Here is a 24,237-nt window from a genome sequence, read left to right as displayed (position 1 = left end):
AATGCAGGATCTCTCATGTCTTGCACAGCGTTGAGATCTCAGATAACGGCCTCTGCTGCAGGAAGACAATGAGCAGAGGATTTGTTTGCTTGTTCACCTGGGTGAGCAAACACAACCGACTCTGAACAGAATGAAAAAGAGAAATTTATCTCAACATTAAAACACAGAACCATCAAATTCATAGCTGCCCAGACGTGAGAAGAAGCAGTTTTGTGGCTGAAAGCTTTACATGCTTCTGGAAAACTGAAACCTAACGATAAACCTAGTTGTATCACAATGTTTTTGCTAATAGATTTATTTTTTAAAATAACCAAAACCTCTTTTCACAGAAATACACTTTGAATTTCTTTAAGGAAAGCGCCCTCTACTGGAAAAACAAGCACAACACACACAAAAAAATCAGCCTTGGATGGACAGGATTGTAATCAGGGCTTTTATTTTGTATTTGAATGGATAGACAGCAAAGGATATGTACAATTGTCCATTTATAGAAATGAAAATAAAAGTGCATGTAATATTTAAAAAAACAATAAATTAACACACTTCATGAACCTATAAGAATTTGCTGTGAGTGAGGAAAAAAAAAACTAAAGAAAATCTCATAAAAAAATAAAAGCCATTCTGATATATTGTGGTTGCAATGCATTAAAAACCACAAACATTTTCAGTATTTGCAATCAGCTCTTTTTTCTTTACCAAATAGTTGAAGAAAGACATAAAAAGTAAAAAAAAAACGAAAAGAAAAAACTGCTGTACCTTTAGCACAACACAATTTCTTTACAGCTTAAAAAATAAAGTGAAAGTTATGACATTCATTCCGTACACAGTTTCTAACCCCAACACAAACTATTGACTACAGTTTGTTTTGCTTAAGGCTCGTGAAATGAATTTTCTCCATTTTGTAGTTTTTTTATGTTTGAAATACAAGTCCCTAAACGTCGTTCAAAGTATCACTAGTGTTAAAGCCAGTAAAGGCAGAGGCTTTTATTTTGAAGCGCCACAGTATATTCATTTAGTTGAAGGGTTTCCTGCCAGATTTTAGCCAAACCCCTCATCAAAACATTTCCATTTCTCCTGTTTCACCTTGAGAAACAAAATTTTCAATAATTTGCAAACCCATAAAAATATTAAAACGTACATTTACTCAATACAGAGTTGTACAATCTTAACTGGATGCTGCAGCGAAGCCTGTAAGCTCTTCAGCAATGTTTCCAATTGATGTGTACGCTTCAAATGTTTGCCGATACGCAGCCTTTAGGATTATAAATAATACAAATAAATTACACTGAATGTCTGATATGCAATGAATACTGCACAGTATCATCTTTTTGTTTTATTGTAAGGATTGTAGTAAAAAACTATACTTTTTCTATCTTTATTGCATTTAGCTACATACATGTGTTCAGTTGAAATGTTGGAGACCGACTGCGCGGTCGGATGCAGGTTCAACGGCCCTGTCACTGCAGGAAAACCAATGGAAGGCGTTTCGCAATAATGCAGGTGACGGCTCTGATGAGCACAGATGATCAGAGTGTTTCTGCTGGTGTACAACAGGAAGTAAGAAACTACCACCACAATAAAACCCACCGCTGAGGCGGGAGCACCCATAGAACACACAGCCGCAGAAAAAAAACAACAGCAAAATAGTGAGATGGTATGGTATAAAAATAATAGTTATTATACCATTAGATATATTCTTACACACACATTTTTATATTTGAATGCTTTTACGTCCACGTGGAATAATGCGCTTTACAGCTTTTGAGTATTAGAATGGTGTGCAAATTGAGCGATGGGATATACGGGCCATGCACTGCTCGCTACTTTACACAGCTGCAGATTGTTGCATAGTTGATAAAAAATAAAAACATGCATTAGCATTTCCATGCATTACTGCATTCCTAAATCATTCTCATATTTGTACATCGACGACAAATCTATAAAAACAAATAGCTACGGTTTGCAGCCGGGGAGAAAAGGAAGTTTTACATCACCACGACCCTCTGAAGTGCAAAAACACGCTGGTGGATCTTCACTCAAAAGTGAATCCTTTTTATTAAGACAAACTAAAGAAAATAAAGAATTCTCGTTTTTTTCCCCTGTGATCAGAAGTTATTTATATTAAATGTTTTCATGATACTTTTCCTAGACGACAAGACATTTAAGAACTTCTTCAAAGCTTTATGACGCTTTCCTTTAAAAGTCTTGGAATTAAAGTGAGGCTTTTATTGTTTTTAGGCTAAAAGAAAACGATAAAAAGTTCTAAAACTTGGGGCCGTATGTACAGAATTTCAGATTAAAGTGTGTACAGTACAACATAGATTGTCAAAGAGCCTTGCCTCCTCCTTCCATCATATATATACAGATATATATATATAAAATAGTTTTTTCTATTCCTACTACATTAAGTATCAAAAGCAGTCTTCTTAATGCACTACAGTTTGAGCGTTATGCAATTTTCTCTTCTTGCAATAATCCAACGGTTGAAGGAGGGTTCTGTGTTCTGACTAGAACCAGCTCCAGCATAAAGCCCGTTACAGACATCAGGTGAAGGCCAGTTAGACTGAAAGACAGGCGGTTCTGCTCTGATCCAAAGCGCTACAAAAGTGTTCTTGAGTCACGGTAAACCAACGCTACAGGAGAATCACCAAATTTAGGGGGGAAAAAAACCCAATATTTTTCCTATGAAATAACTGGTTGCTAGTAAAGTGACAAGTGTAGAGATTTGAAAAGCAGTCCTGTTCAGAAAAAAACTAAAAAGTACCGCACTTCGTGTTGGTTTTATGCAGCACTGAAAGGTGCTTAAATTGCTATGATCATGGAATTGCAAATCCGTCACTTTTACCTCCAATTTTTTGTGTTTCTTTACTGAGATCCTAAAAAAAGAAAAGAAAAGAAAAAATCTGGATAAATATGAGCACTGTGTGTTAAAACATTCAAACTGGAAGGTTTTTAGTCATTAAAACTGCATTCAAAAATATCAACACCATCAGATTAGTTAATGTCAAGAAAAACTACATTCTAAACCCTGTAGAAGACATTTTACGGATAATGCTTCATTTGGTGGATATTCACAAACCATCTGAGAAGAACTGTAAACCTATTGCATCCTAAGACATTTGCATTTAGACTCTAGTAGAACAGACGGACCAGATCTAATGTGGAAGCCTTGCAAAGAAAAATGGGGGTGAAAGGCCGGCAACCATGGCATCATTTTAACTCCAATGCTTGGGTGTCACACGGTCACACGGATGGCGGGGGTCACGGTGGAGCTCCTCCTCCTCCTCCTATGAGGTACAACAGTTTTTCTACTTGATCTCTTGAACTTGTGAGGCCAGTTTAAGCACCAGAGATGAAATAAAATGACCCCTGAAACTTTTGAGATGAATGTTTCACGCCACTACCTTAAGATATGTTTTCAAACCACGACAGAAGAAAGACTCCTTTGACCTGTAGGAGGTGTGAACCACAAACACCTGTTCACAGCAGAAGAGGCCGCCGTCACTCAAGTGCTTCCAAACAAAACAAGAAACAGGCTACAAACGACAGCCTTACATTTAAGAATCTGTACAGACAGATCTATACATTTTGAGTTTTTAAGGGTTTCTTTCCAAAATAAATCACTTAATTTATGGTTTGGGGGGGGGTCCCAAATTCATAAAATAATTTCTCTATAGAAAATACTCAAAAACAAAAAAAGGCTTAAAAATGTAGCTTTGGTCCAGGGCCTTGAATTGAGCTTTTTTTTTAAATAAGCAAAATAAATATTTGAGATCTTTAGTGTTAAATTACCTCTAAGTGGGTCTTTCCTAAAGCTTTAAATGGAAAAACAATGTGTAAATCTTATTTTGCCCAACATTTAGGACTGTTGAAGGTGACAGAAAAACGTCTCCATGATTATTGGAAAACTGGGAATGAACGTTTTGGGCTTTAACATCCAAGAGGCTAAAAATAATGTGACGGTTCTGCTCCCCATCTTTCCATAAATTGGAAAGCTGTTATTGATATGGACTATTGAAACATTTCCTCATAGGTTTCGTTTGCTCTCAGGATGCAGTTTAAGCTGAATGAGATGCATTCCTGTCTGTCAAACTTTTCATTCAAAATGTGTTAAAAAAAAAAAGAACCGTAAAAAAAAAAAAACCTACCTGGCTTTACAGTAAGCGGAAAACCATGTAAACTATCGAAACTGGCAGAAATCACTTAAAAGATGCTGATTAAAGTCTGAAACTTCAAAGCCAGTGTACAAAACCATGACATGAGTCGTGAACACACCAGGTGTTCCGTGAAACTTAGGCACAAAAAAGTAGCTGCATGTTGTTTGCCGAGTATTAGTTACCACAGACGAATCATTGAGGCCTCTGTGTGGTTCGTGCAGGAGACTGCATGCCGGAGGACAGCTTTCGGGAGGACGCCTTCCTCTCCAGAGGCTTCTTCCCGCTGGATGGAGACTTGCTAACATCACACAGGGAAGACTTGGATTTTCCTACATTGAGAAGAGTACGACTGAGAGAGCTTGGGGGCTTGGAAGACTCCTTAGTCTCCGTCTTGACGTCTCCTCCTTGAGTGTCCGCACGTGTCTGTGCAGGACCCGCCTCTCGGGCCGTTTGCTCCTCCCCTCCCGTCTCCTTGGCTTGTCCATTCTGCTTGAGGCTTTTGTCTGAGCTCTTTTTGGTCAGCAGGGCGCTTTTTCCTAAATCAGCCGACCGGCGGCTTTCTCTTTGCCGAAGAGCGCTCTTGAAGAAGGACAAGCCTTTTTCTTCAGACTTGCTGCTGCGCTGCAGGTCTCTGGTGGAAACGCTGGGCGAGCGCAGGCTGGTGACAGAGGAGCTGCTGCTGGAACTCCGCACGGATCTCCTCTCCATCCGCCCAACGTCTCCGCTCCTAGAAAGAGAAGATCGGGTCGCACAGCGGCCGGCGTCTACCAGCGGGCTGGTGTGCATTGAATCTCTGCTGAAACTCCTTTCCACCAGACGCTTCCGACTGCTTGAAGAGTTTTTCTCGGCGACGCTCTGGTTCTTTTTCGCCGTTGGTGACGGAGAAGCGGAAGACTGAGGTGTGGAGCGGACACATGGCTTAGATGGTGGCGTTGATTCTGCAGACGGGGTGCAGTCTTTTGCCTTTGAGGGGGTTCCACTGGGGGTTGACGGGTTCTTCTTCTCTTTTGTGCTGCTCCCCTTCTTGCCCTTGACAGGAGTACTGGAAGACGTCTCGGATGCAGAGCTCTTACTAGTGGCACACAGCCGCTTCCTGGAAGTTTTTTCTTGCTCCACCTTGTTGGAAACCTTTGTGGAGCCAGAGCTTTCGGCCTTTAGAGTGAATCCTCCGATGCTGCTCTTCCGTTTCTGCTCTTTGGGGGGAGCAGCTTGAGTGGATAGTATGTTTTGGTCAACAGCTGTAATCTCGTTGTTGTTTTCGGTCGCCTCGTTTTTCGTGCTCTTCTTGTCCACTGGAGTTGGAGCCCGGCAGTACATCATATCCAAGAACCTTTTGTTGCCGTCTTGGCCGCTGAAGCTGCTCTCCATCGTGGATAGGGGGGTCCTGCTGCCAAAATAACGTTCGTGTTTGCTGTAGCTGCCAAAGCAGGATGTGGTAACCTTGTCGTCGCACGCCTCCCCTATCCTCTCCAGGGGGGGAGAGCACCGAGAGTCCAGGGAGAAGCGTGACGGAGAGTTGGATCTCATTTGCAGCTTGGCCGACAGGGACCACGAAGGCTTCATCCCGCCGTCGCTGAAGGCTAACGGGCTAGCAACAGACGACCTGGAAGACAGGCTCTGCCGCTGAATGCTCCTCACGAAAGGCCGGACGGAGAATCCTCCTGAAGATGAGACCAGGATTCAACAAGAAAGTTGTATTTAGAAATGAGAAATCTTATGAATCAGTTGATGTGCATCATAAAGTGTGATTTTCCTCATAACTTTGAGCTTTTAAAAATGAGCATAAAGGCATAAATGCATTCTGAATCTCATTATCTTACATTACTAAGTCCGTTATCAGTTTTTGCATTAGCATTACATTACTGGGATGTATTTATGCGTTTATGCATCACTAACCACAAATTGAAAAACATTTTCCATGTCAGTGTAATGATCAGCGTTAGAAGATACGTTTACAGTTTCCAAGAAAAAGTTAAATTATATTAAATCATCCTTCGGATGGTTTTTAATTATTTAGGAGAGACAAATACATTTACGTCTGCTAAAATACAAGTTTAATACACTTTACTGGTCAAACGTTTTAGAACATCCCAGAAAATTCAAGAAACAGTATATTTTAGTTTTACACAAAAAGCTCTTCCCAGGGAACATGAATACTTTAAGCTGATTAAGCCTTTAAAGTTTTGGGTTCCAACTTTTGATTGGTGTTCCCTCGTTTATCGCAGGAGTTGCCTTCTAAAAATAACCCACGACAAGCGGGATAATAGATGTTTTAATGCTAATTACACACTTTATACACTTTTCTCAAACAGGTTAAAACATTTTCGCCTTTTTATATCTTGTTTAAATTCCCATGGTTTAAACCTCGATAGAAAAAAAGGTCAATTTTTATAGAACAAAAACAAAGATCTGCTCACAGCTGAAGATTTCTGCAAATTTAGCAAATGCATTCTGTTTAGCAGACTCGGTACAGAGGAGATTGATTGACAACGGCCAATCAGGATGCAGAATACAATGGCATGTAAAAAGGCAAAACTGCACTCAAACAAATCTGTGAAACTGTGAGATCATGAAGGATGGACTGCAATACAGAGAGGAAACCCTGGACTCGCTTAGTCAGCGGAACAACCTCGCACGGTCAAAAGTGGTGTGATTCAAAAATGGAAACAAAAAGGGAACTACCAATGGAGGATGAATGCAGTAACAGAAGACTGATAAACTGTGGGAAAAACTGCAAAGAAAGTCAGGAGCTGAATCTTTAACCATCAAAAAGGGGCTCTAGGGGGCACTGTGACAGGAAGAGTTTCAAGATCAGCTTCTCAGTGGTTGTAGTAAGTCAGAAGATTGTGAGCTGCAGGGCTGACAGAACCGGTTGCAGCAATAGTCAGAGCTAAGATGAGAGGTATTTGGGCTACAGAAGACTGGGAGAAGGTGTTGTGGACAGATGATTCTAAATTTAAAACTGTTGCTTCATTGCCCAGCATCTTTGTGTGCAGTCTGAAGAGAGAGAGGATAGCTACACGGTGAAAGAAATCAACTGTCAAACATGGAGGAGAAAGTGTGATGGTATGGGGATGTTCTGCTGCGAACAAACACAGATATTACATCCACCCACGTGCAGGGCCGTGAAGTTCCTTCTGGTATGGTCTGGGTTCTATCCCAAAACTTAGCAAAGAACAAAAGAACAGGATGATATATATGAAAACAGGGAGTGGTCAGCACAGTCTCTAGCCCTGAACTCCTGTAAGCTGGTTTTGGATGACGTGGTCAGAAGACTGAGAGCAAAGCAAACATGCATGAAACATTTCAGGGAATTTCAGCAGGAAACTTGAAAAGAACTCTCTAAAGAGCATTACATCTTTTTGTAGATGGACATTTTTGGATTATGTAATGTTATATCTGTAAAAAAGTGGCTTACTTAAAGAATGAGAGACTTTAGGGAAACTTTGGACTGTAAATTCCTCTCTTTTTACGATCTTTTCATTTCAGAGTCCAACATGGAATAACACTTAATGCCTTTCAACGATAAACTGGAAACCTTTAAGTATTCTAAAACGTTTGAAAGACAAACTTTTGGTTCCCGTTGGAGAACAGAGCTTCGACTCACCATCGTCCTCGATCCGTTCTCCTGGAAACTCGCCCGACTCCGCCAGTGAAGCCAGAGAAGTGCGTCTAGATGAAGCTCCAGAGGCCAAACTAGCAGGCCTGCTGCCGGGCAGCCTGTTGATCCAGTGATCACACAGGGATGAGCTCGTCGAACCTGAGTGGACGCAATAGGTGGATCGAGACAAAAGCCCAGTTTTTAACAATCTACAGCTCTAAAGCCAAAACACAACATGTCCACCCGAAATGGCTTGTCATCACTAACTGACCAGCGACAGAACTGTTGGCAGACCAGGAGGGAATGGCACTTCTCCTCTGATAAAACAGTATGTAAGCGCTCTGCTGACACACTTCCTCGTCAGCGATTGGAGAAACTTCGCTGTCATCGAAGCAGTACCACTGCCCATCAATGGAATTTTTACAGTAAGCTGGGGACACAAACAGCAATAAAAAAAAAGGAATTAAAATGAACAAACCATAAAAACACACACAGACCATCAAAGGGCTGCCATGCTCACCGGTGTAGTGGCCTCCGTGCATGTTGCCATGATGGTTGCACACAGCATACAGGTCGTATAGGTAGTCATCTGGGTTTCTTCCCAGGCCATAAGACCGTCTCCATGGAGACCAGTGGGAGGGCAAACTCCAGCTGCTCTGGCTTCTTTTGACCACATGTGGCGCCATGTCCATCTCCATCAGCGGGAATCGGATCATGTTCTGCATCTTTACCCTCCGATCCCCCTCCTGTAGCAGAGACAGAAGACGACCATGATCTACTATGTGTTTGTTTGTCAGCAGAGAAAAAAAAATGCGTTTTATTATTCATATATTTTTTATCTTGGATCGGCAAAAGCTGAACAAATGTCAAACGAAACCAAAAAACAAAAGAATGTCTTTGATCCAAGGCTCCCCATCCCATCCTGACTTGAAACAAGGAAAATGTTTCCGTGGATTTGAGCTGAAGTACCTGCCGGAAGCGCTTCAGATGCAGGATGAGCACATCCGGCAGCGTCCATAAGCTGAGCTTGATGCGGCCCTGCTGCAGCTGCTTGCAGTGTGGACAACGCCAGGCATCATCTGGGGCCAGCTGCAAGAAACACACACACACACCAAAGAACAACTGTGAAACACACACTGGTGAGGATCCGAGCTGTACACAGATTAAAGAGTATTGCCAAAGTTAAACCACATTTATCATAAACGCTTCAATAAAGTGGAAGCGGACTCCAAAAGAAAAGAAACATGGCACATTTCTTTTATAAACAGAGTCCAGATCCCGGAGTTCAACTGACAAAAACTCCAGCTTAAATCCATAAATTAAACCACAAATGACGGATTTAGAAAATCACCTGTTCTTCCTTGGTGTACAGCTGAAAACACTGGGCCAAAGTGCAGGCCTGTGGTTGATGGTGCTGTTCTCTGTGCAAATACACGCTTTCAGCATCTGGGACATACTCCTCCTCTGTGTGCCCAAAAAGACTGCGGGAAAGCAACAACAACAACAAAAAACCGGTTGGGGAAGGTTCTTTTCATCAGAGGTGAGTATTTTACTGCAACTGCAAGAGATGACATCGGCGTTTAACCTTAGACAGAAATGCGACTGGTGATTATATGTGTAGTGACAGGCAGCACAGCAGTGTAAGCTCAGCGCCTGAACAAACAAAGTACTAGGGCTGCACGATATGAAGAAAACTTGCGATATGAGGGATTAATATTGCGATAACGATATAATTTGCGGTATATAAACAAATGGCAAAACAACCAAAAACATCATTCCCATTTTATTGCAACAGTTTAAGAATTGTACTCCAAATGACCCTCGTTGACATAGGATGGAACATCTAACATAAAAGGGCTCATCTGATTGGTCAACAACGCTAAAGAGTCTATCCGATTGGTCAAATGCATAAAGGGATTTATTTGATTCGTTAAATAATTTAAGCTGCCATAAGATTGTTGTAGCACATTTAAGGTAACCATTTATTGCAATTTTTGCTGTGTTTTGCGATATGCATATTGCACAGCTTGATCTTGCGATAACGATAAATTTTGGTATATTGTGCAGGCCTACAAAGTACCAAAAAAATCTGTTTGCTTTTTTTATTTAAAGCACCTGCCAACAAGACAGACTGATTCAGGAATAGACTATTATAATGAATGTTTTCAGACAATTGATTATTAGAATGTGACGGGTTTTCTTTTTGACTAAACTGTGACCAAACTGCAAAATTAAAGTGAGTAAAAACCATTGTCTTCACATGTTTGTGGTTTTGTTCCACAAACATTTTGTTTCTTTCAGATTATTCAACTTGGACCAACCATCGTTTCCTTTTTTACTCACTAGTCCTTGGTCTCTTTGTCCCATTCCACCACAATCTTCACATGTGGAGGCCCCCCTTGCCCACAGGACTTGTACGCTCTGCATAAAACACAATATGGAAAATATAAAGCGAGGAGCTTCTTCTGGCATCATTTTCTCACCTCTTAACCGAAAAAAGAATTTTCTATTTTGTTACATCTTTATTGTAAGATGTTGTCGTACAGCAAAGATGTCCAAAAGTATAAGAGGAATAGAACAGTGAGGGTTTATGGGTAGCAGTGGGTGTAGTAAAAGAACGAGTTAAACTGGAGTTTTGACAAACAATTAAAACCCTGTTGAATCAGGTCCTCGAGTAATGAAGCGTGTAAACCAAAACCAGATTAAAGAACACCCTGATGTGTTTTCAGCTCCACTGGTTTGACTAAAATTAAGGAGCTCCATTGGAAACAAAGAGCTGACCTCACCTTCACATGGCAGATTCATGGTCAAATGTGAACCACAAAATAAACAAACAAATAAATAAATAGATAGATTTGCTACTCGCTAAAATAGATGTGAAAACTAAACATAAAAAGTTTACCTTCATGGGCTCAAAATTCCTTTAAACTAATAAGTTATAATTTCTCCAATGTCATTTATTTCACTATTTTTTCCACGTTGAAATCACAAAAGTCTACATTTTTCAATTAAATGAATTAATTATGATCAGATATTTTAACTTGCATTTTATTAGTTTTAGGAATTACAACAACCCGTTTTTTCTTTCTGAAGTCTCTAAAATAAACACAAATATGAACTTCAGATACTTTCAAACTACTGCCAGTATTTAAACTGAGAGGAAACCAAACTCATAAATGATCTCAGCTCCAGCATTGAACATCAGGACTGACCTTTCCACAGTTGGATGACACAGAGGTCGTTCATTCTGGGGAAGAAGGTAGGTGATGCCAACAACACCAACCACCCGCAGACTGAAAGGCCCAACCTAGTACATATTCAAAATGTAAGCATCCAAATCAAAAAAATGCCACTAATGAGGCTCGCTGATCCGGAACAGTGTCTGGAACAAAGTTTCTACCTGAATATAAACTCCGGGTCTCAAAAGATGACGCATCTTCTCCAGGATCTCTTTCTGTAGAGCGTCCCACGTCACGGTGCGCTCCATATAAAGCACAAAGGGGAGGCCGAACCTCAAAAAACCATCAATGCACACTTTCTATTAGCTGTTTTCAGAAGTGCACAACCTGCTTAACCAATTTATTTCCCAACAGAAATATGAAATGATGGCAACTGTTAGAAAGTGAGTACCTCTTTGCTTGGTGCCCAGTGCATGCTCTGTTGCACACCAAAAGGATGATTCTCTCAGGGCCCAGGTTTTTGTTGGGCGATCCGCTCACAGGCGTCATGGCGCCCTGCATGAATGATGGAGTCCTGCTGATTTCTCCGCCGTACTTCAAGTTGTTGTGATTCAGGTTTGCCAGAAGGCTTCCTGGGACAGAAAGGCACAAATCTATGATTGCCTAAAAGTTATGAAAAGTGTCTAAAGGCAGAGTATGGCCTTAAGTGGGACTCACCTCGTTTTGTGCGAATGTTTTCCAGTCTGAAGGTCTCCGGTGTCTCAAAGGCAAAGATGGAATCGCTTTCTTGGATGATGTCCAGATCGTCGTCGTCGTCGCAAAACGAACGATGAAAGCCGTCGTAGTACATTTCAGTCAGAACAAACTTTGAGTAAAAAACAGGGGGAAAAAGGATTCCATTAGAAAAACAACAATGAAAATCTGCCTATGTTGTCATTTTCAGTGGTTCAAAAGCTAATATCATTTCACAGGAAAAACGTATTTAGATGAGGTCTAGTATTCTATCTCCAGGCTGAATTGTTTTTACTTTTCTTTTCTGCTGTCACTTTGAGCCAGCAATGTAGTCTCACTGTGTCAGAGCCTGATAAGAGACAGGAATAGCACCTGGTCCATGGGGATCTTGGTCTCACGTGACACGGCATCTCTGAGGCGATAGACTGTACTTTTCAGAGGAACAGCAACTCCGATCCGCATGCAGTGGGAGTACTTTCCCTGGTACACCACCGTCACGTAGAGTGGCCTGGAAGGACAGGAAGATAGTATTAATACCTGCAAAGTATCTTTTTACCCAAGTAAATAATGGCTGCACTATATAGTGCACTATATAGTGTGTTCGCTATTTTGTAGTGCTGTCTGAATCTACAATTCCAAAATCAAGTGCCCTAGAGGTCTCTGTGAAAAACCAGTATGAATCGATGTTTACTAGATCGGTGAATATAAACCACAATGCATTGCGTCGGAACAATATTTGCCAAAAAATGTATGTTAGTGTAATTTTTTAATAAACCGTCCACATTTTTTGACTTCAGAAGACCGTGGACCCATAAATAATCGTCACAAAACGCTCATTGATTGGATTTTAACTTTGTGAAATCGATGACGTCATATCCACCGTTTGAAAAAAAAAAAAATGAAATAAATAAATCAGTGAGCATGGTGTCTGAATAGCTTTTAAAATTCAGGTCACTATATAGTGCTGCGCTATATAGATTGTTTGTACTTAGGGCTTAGGATGGGAATTTGGACATAGACAAAAACTCAGGAGAAACTCACCGAGTGTGCGGCAGCGGGATCGGCAAGGAGATACACAAGAAGGGATCAAACGTGTTGCTCTGCTTTTGGCAATGAGGGCAGGTGAGAGACGACCTGTGGAGAAAATATGGACCATCTGAAGGATACTGAAAGATAGAATTGCATGTACTTTTACACTTTGGGGACACCAAAACCAACCTGTACTGTGCCTGAAACAGTTCTTGGACAAAAGAGCCGGCGGACAGGGGAGGAGACGGCCCCTCCATGCTTTGGTCATCTTCTTCAATGGGGGGCTGGGGAACAGAAGCAGCTTTTTTTCTTTTTTGTATTCATTAGTACAACATAAAGAACAGACACTGATTTTATTATTAAAATTAAAGTGTTACACAGCTAGTTAGCATTCGGTTTCCCAAATCAAGTAGCCACATTAGTGCACTTGGACACAAAAATATTTATCTGAATAAAGCAAAATCAATTTAGAAACTCTGAGGTGTAAAAAATGATCTCCCTTTTCTTTATCAGTCAGATTTAAGACTCTGCTTTAAAAAAAAACTATTAATAGGCAAGAAGAAAGCTTTTCAAGATAAGGTGAAGAGATTCCATGAACTGAATTGAGTATTTTGCCCATTTCTGGCAGTCAGTCATCAGGTTGTTGAGGTGGTCTGAAAGAATCAAACATTTTACAACATTTGCAGAAACATTTCAGAGAAAAGCACAATAGCTTAAAAAGTCGATTTTACAATCCTTTTCATTGTGAAAATTAAAAGAAAAACATATTTGAAAATAAAAATATATATTATAATTCACATTACTCTTCATTAATAAATTTCCATTTAAAATAAAAGGAACAGACTTCTGGTTTGCTAAAAACAAACAAACACTGAAAACAGTTAAAGGTGATTCAAAATAAGCCCAGAGCTTTAGTGGCTTTCAAGACTCACGGACAAAAAAATAAAATAACACAGATGAGTAAAAGCAGCATATCATTCAAGATTTCTGATATGGTTTCAGATATTCAACAAAAAAACAAAGGTTGGTACCAGGCAGCACAGAACCCTGTGGAACGCCATAACTCATTTTCAAAGGTTTGTTGTTTTTTTTGTTTTTCATAAAAAATCTTTTTTGTTTGGTTCTAAAAAACAGCTTTGTCTTAACTAGTACATTCAATGGGAAAAGTGATCCACGGAGGCTACTATATTTTTAAAATGATAAATATATATTTTTTAAAGCTTTCAAGCCACATTTTTGGCAAAAAAACAACAACAAATGCCTTGAGGAATTTATGTAATGCCTTACAGAAAATCTATAGATGTATGCAATGATATTGCTACTCAAGTATTATTTTTTTAGAACGTGGTCTTATGAAAAGCCACATTTCTATTATGAAAGAAGTATGGTTCAAGTATGTCTGCGACATAGTTTACCCATGTCAGAGACACAGCTTGTTTAACATAAGAAAGGTGACATGCAATTTCCAGTTAAAAACTTAAAAAGTCTTTTCATGAACTAAACTTGAGGCATGATTGTTTTATGTGAGAGACTGAAAGAGACATTAGTTCTGGAACACACTTCATGTGCCATAAATGAACTTCCATGGTCCAAAACCCAGTAAAATGTCCTTGGGCAATGAACTGACCCCCACACAGCTCCTGGGGGTCTAGTTAACACCTTGCAAGGCAGTTCTGCCACCATCAGCATGGAAATGTACATGAGCTCTGATAAAAATTGTGTTTTTAACATGTTCTTGAGGCATTTTTCTCACCATTGAGGATGTTTGTAAAGAAAACGAAGCTTAAACTCACATTTCTGAGTACCGTAATTTCCGGACTACAAGCCGCTACTTTTTTCCTGCGCTTACAGTCCTGCGGCTTATTCAGTGACGCGGCTAATTATTGGATTTTATTGGCGGCCGCCGTGTACGTATTTTTGGACACAGTGAATGGTTTGTATTCTCTAACATCAAACACAAATCATTTGTTTTTCAACACACCTCTAAGCAGCCAAACAGCATGGACCTGACTTCAGGTCTTAGACACTTCAGTCATGGTTCAACAAAACGAAACACGCATGTCCAGCCGCATCCCAGAATCCTTTGGTGCCATTAGACCCAACGTGCACGTGATCGCCGCTACAATATGATGAAGCTTTCAAGTTAAAAGCAATCGTTAAAAGCAGCGTGAAAAAATCACCAACGGGTTTGGAAAAGCCGGTCAGCTGCGTGACGGAGAGAACAGCGCATGCTCAGGAGTGCATTTACCTCTGAGTCATAGTGACTCGGCTGGCTGCACGTAAATATGTGGCAATAATATCAGCCTTTATTTTGTCGGGACACGACTGGAAACACAAATTGACGTGGTCGTGTTAACGGTTTCTAAGGACTGAGCAGAGATTTGCATTGAAACGCTCACAGCCTCCGTGTGAGCTGGAGACTGCGTGTCGTGTGAGCTGCGGGGCCGATGGCAGTCTGAAGGCTCCCACACGTAACAACGCATCCGCCCCTCATACACAAAACGTACAGTATTAAGTCCGATTGCTCTGCACAGACACGATTTGCTCCGTCCACCGGCGCAATGGGGACGAAGCGCTCCTCCCTGTAGCCGCGCTGGCCAGAGCTGTCGGAGTAGATAGGAAGGGGAGACAAGGAGCGCGCGGGAGCGCGGAGGCGTCGAGCCATTCTGCAGGCTGCAGCCAGGGCTTACTCGAGGCGTCCGCGGAGCAAGTGTTTGTTGTGGAAGGAAACTTCTGACCCACGCGCCGCGAGGAGGCGCGCGTATCGTGCTGAGGCGCGCGCTTTTCAGTCGTCGCTGCTTTATTTTACTAGCGTGTTTTTTAAACAGCCCTGTTACTCCCATAACGCTGCCGCGACACAAGCGGAAGGAGAGCTTTACCCGTTCACCCCTCCATGCACTGCTGCTCATTCTTAAACACGTACAACAGAATGGCGAGCCGGGCGTTGGCCCCGCCTTTAGCCCCTAAGACTCATGGGAAATGGGGGATCGCGGATGTAAATTTCCTCATCATAACTGAGGGATGTAATGTTGATTATATGGTTACTGTTTGTAATTTTATGTGTGATACCTAGATTGTCAATAAGTTAAAAAAAAATAATAAAAATAAAAACCATAACTGAGGAACTTGTGAACAGAATAGAGGTGCATACTGTTTGGCAGTTGCAGATAGACTCAAAGACATGAGCCTGAGGCAAAAATGACTCCACCCACTGTGTGCAAATAAATCACACTTACACTCTGAGTCAGGAAGTGATCCGTCAGGATGACAATGTTGCCTAATTCCTGCGGCTTGTACCCCGACGCGGCTTGTGTATGTATAAAATTAGTTAAACACGTGAAAATGGGTGGGTGCGGCTAATAATCGGGTGCGCTTTGTAGTCCGGAATTTACGGTAGTTCTTTAATCAAATTGTTGTAAACCGGGAGCAGAGAAAAAAATGCAGTGGAAAAAAGCTTGTAGGTGTGACGTAAAACCGACAACAGCAAGCCACAGGCTCCTCATTCCACTCCATTCTGATGCATCTAGTTGTAAACGACTAGATCAAGGTATACGTCTTTGTTTTCCTCATCCGAGCAGCTCAAAATTGCATGGCTGGATATTGCTCCCCATTTTTGTTGCACTAGTAATGTTAGGTTGGAGGTGTTAGGGGCTGTAAGCTAATAGGAGAGTGTAAACAAATGGATGATGGGAAGTGAGGGCAGGCTAATTCTACACCAACAGTCCTGCCCACAACTCTGAGGCAAATTTCTTATAAACTACTCTGCAGAACTATGTGTACAGAGATTTTGTCTAAAAAAGGCATAATCATAATTAGAAGACCACCAGGAACAATAGATCAAAAGATTTAATGATGGTGAAAAGCACTAAAGTATACGTCGTTTAGCGACCTTCCGACTTACCTTCATAGCAGGCCTACTGATGGGGTTCACAGAGTTCAGATCTTCGTGTACTCTGTCCAGCAGCCACAGCAGAAACTCCTGGGCGTCGTGTTGAGCGTTTCCTTTAAACTGAGTTGCATTTTTGGACACAGCATTCTGCAACAAACAAGAGCGATGAGCACCTATTAGTGAGTCACATCTAGAATTTGTGTGAATGTAGATCACCTCATTTCAACAAAATGCTCCAATTTTTGTTTGCAAAGTTTAAAGCCATGAATGATGGTTTGGTAAATGAAGCTTTGAGTTACCTTAAAGTCTCTGCTATGCTGGGGGGTGTACTCAAACGTCCACAGAGCCCGCACCAGTCCTGACAGCTGCTCGGTCACTTCCCCCTTCCCCAGAGGACCCTTCCTCTGCAGATGCACGCCGTTAGTCTTTGGTCTGTTCTCATCCAGATCCTCTCCTCGGTACTGCTCCAGAACCAGGTACTCAGCGAAGAGTTCGGTGTTGCTGAGGCACTGTAGGATGGCGTTCATGAAGCAGGTGTTGCCGTGGTTCTTCAGCCCCGACACTCCGGGAATCCTGTCCCCGAACAGCAACCCCCCGAGGTCGCCGTCACCCACTCCGACATCATTGTTTCCAGACTTAAACGCGGAGAATCCTCCATCATCCTTGTCGTCTTCGGGCGGGACTTCGGAACCAAAGTGGGATAAAGCGGTCAGCGTCCGCAGCACTTTGCTCATAAAACTGCCCACGGAGCGAACCGAGCCTCGCCTGAACAGCTTCTTGCCAAAGCCCGACTTCTTGTCCTTCGTGGCGGCTTTGCAAGACATGATTTCCATTTCACTCAGTCAGAGATGTCCTTACTGGAGGAAAGTGGTTGGACTGTCTGCTGCTCCATCTCCAATCCTACACAACAACCTGGTATCAGATTCTCTGGGGGAGCAGCATGTTAGCTAACCTTAGACACCAGCATTTTTCCTGCCCTAACCCTTCCTTTACAAAATTCCAAACATATCCAAAACTATAACATTATGACGTTTCAGATAAACGTCCAATAATCTGATGTTTTGAAATTCCCTCGTTTTTGCGGCTTCCTGCGCCGCAGAAGCAAAACCAACAGCAGTTTAGCTGTTTTGGGGGAAAACAGCAGCGTTAGCTTATTTCCACAATTCTAGCGCTAGCTCCAAAACAACCATGGCCAGCGGTGACAGCCTCTATCCGTCGAAATGATGCGACTTAATAAAAACAGATTTACCACCATGGTAGGCACAAAACGACGCTCAAGATGAACAGCGCATTTGATGTATTTTACCTCACATTTTAGCAGATTTAGAGGCACACTCTTGTTAAAGAGAGGCAAGATTTACGTCGTCTTCTTTTCGGAGTGAACAAAAATGCATCTCCGTTTGCAGCCACTTTACTGCCACCTACTGGACTGGAATGCAAAAAACAGTTTCACAATATTATTTTTCCTTTCAAACTAAAATGTAAATACATTTTAAACACATTATTTTTTAGGTCATATATACAAACGATTTACAAACAATTGAAAAATTCTACTCTCTGACCATCTCAAATACTGTACTGTAGGGTGTCTAAATGAGCTTAAAGCTGCTGACTCACTGCCTCCGTGTCGGTTACATGTAGGCCTGAATTTTGTCAGACAAATGAGAAGAATAAAGATGCAGTTTACTGGGCGTGGTTCCTTGACATCTATTTTGCAATAATCAGCTTTTGTGGATGTAAGGCTTGTTGCTTGTTGTTGATCTTCTAAATCTTCCATCCTACTTGTGTTTATCTTTTACTCTCTTTTCGTGTGCTAAACAACTTATTTTAACTTTTATTTTATCCAGCGATAAGGAATGGTTTGTCTTTGAAGCTATTCTCCACCTTTAATTGGTGTTTCTGAATAAAAAAAATCTAATATTTTCCACCCGTTGCATTCCTTTGTCCGTGTCCCATCTTGGATCCTAGAAATATTCTGTCCATCCACCTGTCCCTCTCGTCTATCATGATTTTGGTCAATTCCTACAGTGTTCTGACAGATGTGTACAATGGAGTTTTTTGACCGTGGCAGGTATTGTGTAAGTGACCTATATACTACTATTTTTATGCTGCTGAATTATCTATTTTGGAACTTAATTTCCTGGATGATTATAGTGTTTTCAGTTTTTTCCTCATTGATTTTTTGGATTTGTGCAGCTAAGAGTGTTTGGATAATCTGAGAAAATAAAACAAATGATTGAGCAAACAGAACAACTCATTCGTTTTCACTGAAATGTATTAGATTAAACATTAAAGTTTAATCGACATATCTGCTTCCTGTCTGTTATTTTAGAATAGAAGAAAACGTTATTGAATCTACAAAGTGGAAATTACCTTAAAAATAATAAAATCTAATTTTTTTAATTTTTACAAATGTATAAGGTTTACTCCATTTGGCCTATATAAAGAATTGATAAAATTATAAATACAAAACCAGGTTAGAGTGGAGTGAAGATGAGCTAAATGGTTAATCTTTTAGTTCTTTCCTCAGCCTGAAGGAGGCACAACAGTCATGAAAAAGAGGACGGATGTCTCTGTCTCTAATAGAACATAAATGTGTAATAATCCAAATGCTTGAGCTTGATGAGTATATGTTTGCACCTGTGAGACAATATTTACCATCCACAGGCCTCCCACCCACCCCAAATGTTGTAATACAATGCTTTTTCAGTTCAAAGAGGGCAATTAGCATTTGTTTAGCACATCTGGGCATTCCACTTCATCTTAATTGCAACACATTTTAACATGCTTTTCTGGCGGTTTCAATATTTACAGAAAATCTCATTTCTCTGGCACTAGTTACAGGGTCTGTCTGACTCCTTTTCCCCCTTCATTTGAATGATTTTCAAACATGTTGTGAGAAAAAATATTCCCTCAAAATAACTCTAAAGTGTCAAAATATCTTTGACCCATCTCCAAACCATCTCAATTTTCTTTTCAAGATTGTGAAAGTGAAAAAAACAAAAAACATCATATAAGTTTAACATTAGATGGCAAACCATGTCAAAATGAGAATCTGCACGGTAGAGGCGACTGCTGATCAATCTAAAAATGCATTATAGCTCATTTAAACCTTAGTTTTGTGTCATAAACTGTGGCAACCCCATCAGAATCAAACCTACTCGTTTTATTTTTTTATTTTTATTTTTTGTGGAATTTGAGATGCAACAAATGTTGCTATTATTTAGAGGATTTCTTACCCATTTAAAGAAGATTTTGTTTTTTGTATGCATGTTAGAATTTCCTTAGAGACTTTTCTCCGATTACACACCTAAAAGCTTCATAGCATCATAACCTGGCTCCTGCTTAACCTGTTGATTCCCATGGTAACTAGACTTAATTAACTGTTTCTACAAGGTTTCTATATGTGAGACTTTTTTTCTTTTTTTAATTAATATTATTCACCTGATGTATTTTTTTCTTTTCAAAATTACTTGACTGTTTTTTGGGGGGGAAAACTGCTCAGAAACCAAATGAGTAAAAAGCAGATGGAGGAAAAAAAAACAGAATTTGCAGTCATGTAAACACACTGTTATATCCCATCTTGTAGAAAGCCATTTCTGGATTTGTCAGTGTGATGGCCAGACCCTTCACTTGCTGTTTGACATCAACACTTCAAGCAGTTGGAACCAGCTGGGGAAGTTCTCTAATGATGTGTCCATGGAAACAAGGCAACTGGTCACACATGTTCTCTCACTCAACACAGGAAAAGCCCCCCTGCTTGAGATGTTACAGTAATATAAAAGCATGTCAAAACCGCAGAGCTGTATTTCAATTTGTTCTCGTGTTGCATTTCAGACTCCTTGTCTCCTTTAGTGCAATTCAAATTTTTGTCAACCCTCATGAGCTTGTGCCGCATGTGCGGTTGATGCATCTCTTAACATAAATAATCAAGTCAAAAAAATATTGAAATTGTGATCAGAAAATAAAATCAAGAACAATTTATTTGAGTAGAAAAAAAACTTGAATATTTCTTAAAAAAATGCAAACATCATCAGGCTTAATTGCTAATAATAACATTTTAATTAATGCAAAGAGTTACTCAAATTGCTCTAAACATTATTGATGAGGATTTTGCAAATGAGTATAGATATGTGTAATTAATTAGTTTTGTTCATTAAAGAGTATTTTCTGAATCCCATTATTAAAAGGCTTTTGCATTATGCACTAATAAGGAGTCTTTAGACTGTAGAAAATGATAAATAACTCCAAAGGATGAGATGATGCATGGACCTTCTGACACAGTAGTCGTGTGTGAAATAATTTCTACACTTAGAAAAAGGCGCCCCCTCCCCTGGAGCCATTTAATTAATGTTCACATGCCTACTTAAAGCAATGGACACCCCCCGTCATTTACCATTTACAGCTTTACTTCTCTTCATCAAGATACAGAGGATGGGGGGGGGGGGGGATCTAGGTTATTTTCCTTAAGGCAGCACCTTCACCTAATTTGCAAAGCTATAGTCGTTAATTATCCAACAAAACTAAATATTCAGTCACAACGAGCGTTGTTGCATGTGGGACACAAGTAATAAAAAGGATAGTAGGAAAAAAAATCCAATTTTTACATCATTCAGCCGATAATTCTGTTAATTCTGCACAGCATCACCCAGAGCATGTCTGTGAATATTTAGCAGAATTCTGGGTCATCACTTGGAGTTTGTTTAATTCATGCATATTATATTTTTGTATATTTGCATACAATTCTGAAAATGCGGTGTTCATGGAAACAGACCTAAATATGACAGTTATTGTCTTATTTTTGTGAATTTATTTAGTCATTTTCATACATTTTAAACCACTGTGCTACAGTTCTAATTTCCCTCCGATAAGTCAGGCTTTAATAGGATGATAGTGTCAAAAGCTTGTTAGCTAATTAGGGAAGGAAAAAAATGATGAGGAGGGGGGGTCTTTGATTGACAGGTGAACTTGCTCTCTCCCACCTCTGTGAGGATTTTTCTCGGCGACATCCCTCAGCAACAGTCAAACGATGCCTTCAGGTGCAGCTCGTTTATTCCTGCATATTTTCAATTAGTGGTCTATGTTGTATCCATTGATTTCTTGGCGCATTTTTAACGGTTTGTGATCCAAAACTCACTTTAAATTGATTAAGAAAAAGTTGTGCTGTTAAAAAAAATTCTTTGTTCTACAGTACGATGTTTTAACTACCGTTTGTCTATGATGGACACACAAAAATGTGTGTGTGTACATATTTAGAAGTTATTAAGAGCACTAAATCTATAACAATACAATGCTCATTTTCCGTTTGTTTGAATCAATAGAAAACATAAAGCCAGCCTTATTAAAAAAAACAATCTTCAACTTCAAAACAGGAAATTAGCTTGCTTAGCTGTTAACGCATTCTAACTATTTAAATTCGAGTATATTTCCTTTCAAGGATCTAGTTTTCCGTGTTTCACTCTTTCGTTTAGTTGAAATAATTCCGACGGGGAACTAGGCACGTGAAGTATCATGCACTTCCTATGGCCATATTTGGGTAAGCATCGGGGAGCGTGAGCCCAGGAAAGCAATTCGAGGGGCTAAAATGAGCTTTTGTCTGTGGTCCATGTCTAGAAAAAGATCCAAACGTTGTTTTTTCTTAAGTTGACTGCGCCACGATCACAGCAAGAAGCGCCACGCCGCTGCGCGGATCACAGCTTTGACTGCCGGGAAAACTCTGCCATACGCAGCAGGCAAAAAAATAAATAAACACTCACTGGAAAACTGTCAAGAGCTACAGGTATATTGAGGTAAGGGCAAATTTATCATAAAAAAATAATTCAAATAATATACAACATTTATTTCTAAACAGATTCAATATGTGCTGATTTTCATAGACGCATGCAAACTGACACCTGTTGATGCAAAAAAAAAAGAATAAAATAATCTAAATGTGTTCCTCTTGAGGCTGATGAAAGTTCATGTTTTTCCTGATGTTTATTAAAGATCCACCACATGTGATTTATGTGATTGTATTACCCAGAATCAGACTTGCTGCACTCTGACTTGCAGCACAGTCCACACTGAAGTGCGGACTATACTGAAGTTCCACTTCAGTTTTTCATTTAGATTTCACACTTGATGCTTGAGGCTTGATCAGTAGGTCAAGTTGTCTGGTGGGAGATCGACCGACAGCAGTCCCATCCAGACAATCAATTCAGGTAAATCAAATCAATTAAGGAGTTGCACCACATATCAATTAAATATAAAAAAAATCTAGCAAAAGAAAATGTGGGTGGAAAAGGAATGATTAAAAAAAATAAAAGCCTCCACGCCACATTGCAGCATTGCATCGCATTAAGATAAACCTGCCAAAATTGCTTCTCAGTTGGGGTTGCCCCTCAACTTTGCAGGTCTGCAGGTCGTCGGCAGCCATTCCGCCGTCTGAACAAAGGTTTGGGGCGTTTTGATCTTGATGCGATTGCAGCCACTTCACCGGCTGACCTACAATCCTCAGCGAGCCTCACGCTGGGTGCTGATCAATCTTGAACCTTTCTTTCTCTCCGTCCTCCCACCCACTGACAGTCCCAACATTTCATTGTCTTTACCTGTCCTGTCTGAATTCAGGATAACACTATCTTGGATTAGGTTTCCATTATTCCTAAAACAAATCAAGCTGCAGGCTAGTAGAGCAGAAGATCGGTTCTTCCCCGAACATAATTACTGTAAATGTTTGGATTTTACAGATCTGCGGGTTGTAATTTCTCTGATTCGCCTTTTATTTTCTTGCAGACGCAGGTCAAAGCACCACTTTAGCCTCGTCATTATAAACCCATTAGTCATGAATTGATCTCAACCTTGTATTAAACGGTAGCCCTTCGGTCATTACTCCAAGTCCTGTCTGCAAAAACACATGCAACGAGGCATGACTGAAAGGTTATAGCAGTGCAGTACAAGTCGGCTACTCGTGTTGCCATTAATCACAGTCAGTGCGTGTGAAGTTGTATGACTTCAGAGCATCGTCTTAGAAGTACCGCGTCTTACAAACGCAGACTGATGTTTTTATGTAAACTACGGAGGTGGAATTTTTGCTCCTGCAGAAAGACTCAATGGGTGCAATTTTTTTTTTCCCCCCTCCAACAAGAGGGTTACTTCTGGAGTGTTATCAGGGGGACAAAGGATGTATTATCTGCAAGGCTTTGGTGCCATTGTACCAGTTTTTACATCTTGTGTGCTCCTGTCAGTCATTTGCTCCTGCTTGGCTGCACAGCAGACACTTTACAAAAGCTCGCAATCATCAATTCCTCAGGATATTCTCCAGCAATCAATTCTCCAGCCAAAGTGCCTGTCATGTGTCTGAGCAACAGACTTTTTTTCAGCTGGATTATAGATTAAGTGGTTATGGCTGAACTTTTTTTTTCTGCACACCCATCCCTCAGGAAAGCTCATTAAAGAGTTGACACCGACCTGGCAGCTTCATTCGTTTGGCCCGCGTGTCCCAAAGGGGGCGGCCACCTAATGGCATTAATGGTCAATGATAAGGCCTTTTTGCCCCACCCTGAAAGCAACACTGCCGGTTAATCCAGTTATGAAATGATTTGAATGTGCCTGCCTTCTGGCTGCGGAGCTGAAATTAAGTTTGGAGGAATATGAAGATCATTAAGTGCAGGT

General features: G+C 40.5%; 2 protein-coding genes across 2 annotated transcripts in view; one reads left to right on the top strand and one right to left on the bottom strand.

Annotated features, from left to right (window-relative positions):
• Nucleotides 1-419: 419 nt before the first annotated feature.
• Nucleotides 420-18,003, bottom strand: usp31 (ubiquitin specific peptidase 31). Its single transcript, XM_078950960.1, has 17 exons — nt 17,894-18,003; nt 16,887-17,487; nt 16,600-16,734; nt 12,888-12,982; nt 12,711-12,803; nt 12,042-12,177; nt 11,655-11,802; nt 11,389-11,569; nt 11,159-11,270; nt 10,971-11,065; nt 10,102-10,179; nt 9,110-9,239; nt 8,728-8,847; nt 8,279-8,504; nt 8,030-8,188; nt 7,765-7,917; nt 420-5,818 (listed from the first exon to the last, which is right to left on the bottom strand). Exons 2-17 carry the CDS (start codon nt 17,418-17,420, stop codon nt 4,350-4,352), a joined length of 3,864 nt encoding a protein of 1,287 aa, XP_078807086.1. The 5' UTR covers nt 17,421-17,487; nt 17,894-18,003; the 3' UTR covers nt 420-4,349.
• A 4,112-nt stretch (nt 18,004-22,115) lies between these two features.
• Nucleotides 22,116-24,237, top strand: part of baiap3 (BAI1 associated protein 3) — a 36,580-nt gene continuing 34,458 nt past the window's right edge. The window contains exon 1 of the mRNA XM_020705199.3: nt 22,116-22,376. The gene's annotated coding sequence lies outside the window, so the exon portion shown is untranslated. The remainder of the gene's footprint in view (nt 22,377-24,237) is intronic.

This window comes from Oryzias latipes, chromosome 8, assembly GCF_053564925.1.
Source record: "Oryzias latipes strain Hd-rR chromosome 8, Olatipes_Hd-rR_3.1".
In the NCBI taxonomy this organism is placed as follows: Eukaryota; Metazoa; Chordata; class Actinopteri; order Beloniformes; family Adrianichthyidae; genus Oryzias; species Oryzias latipes.
This window is presented reverse-complemented; position numbering and strand designations above follow the sequence as displayed.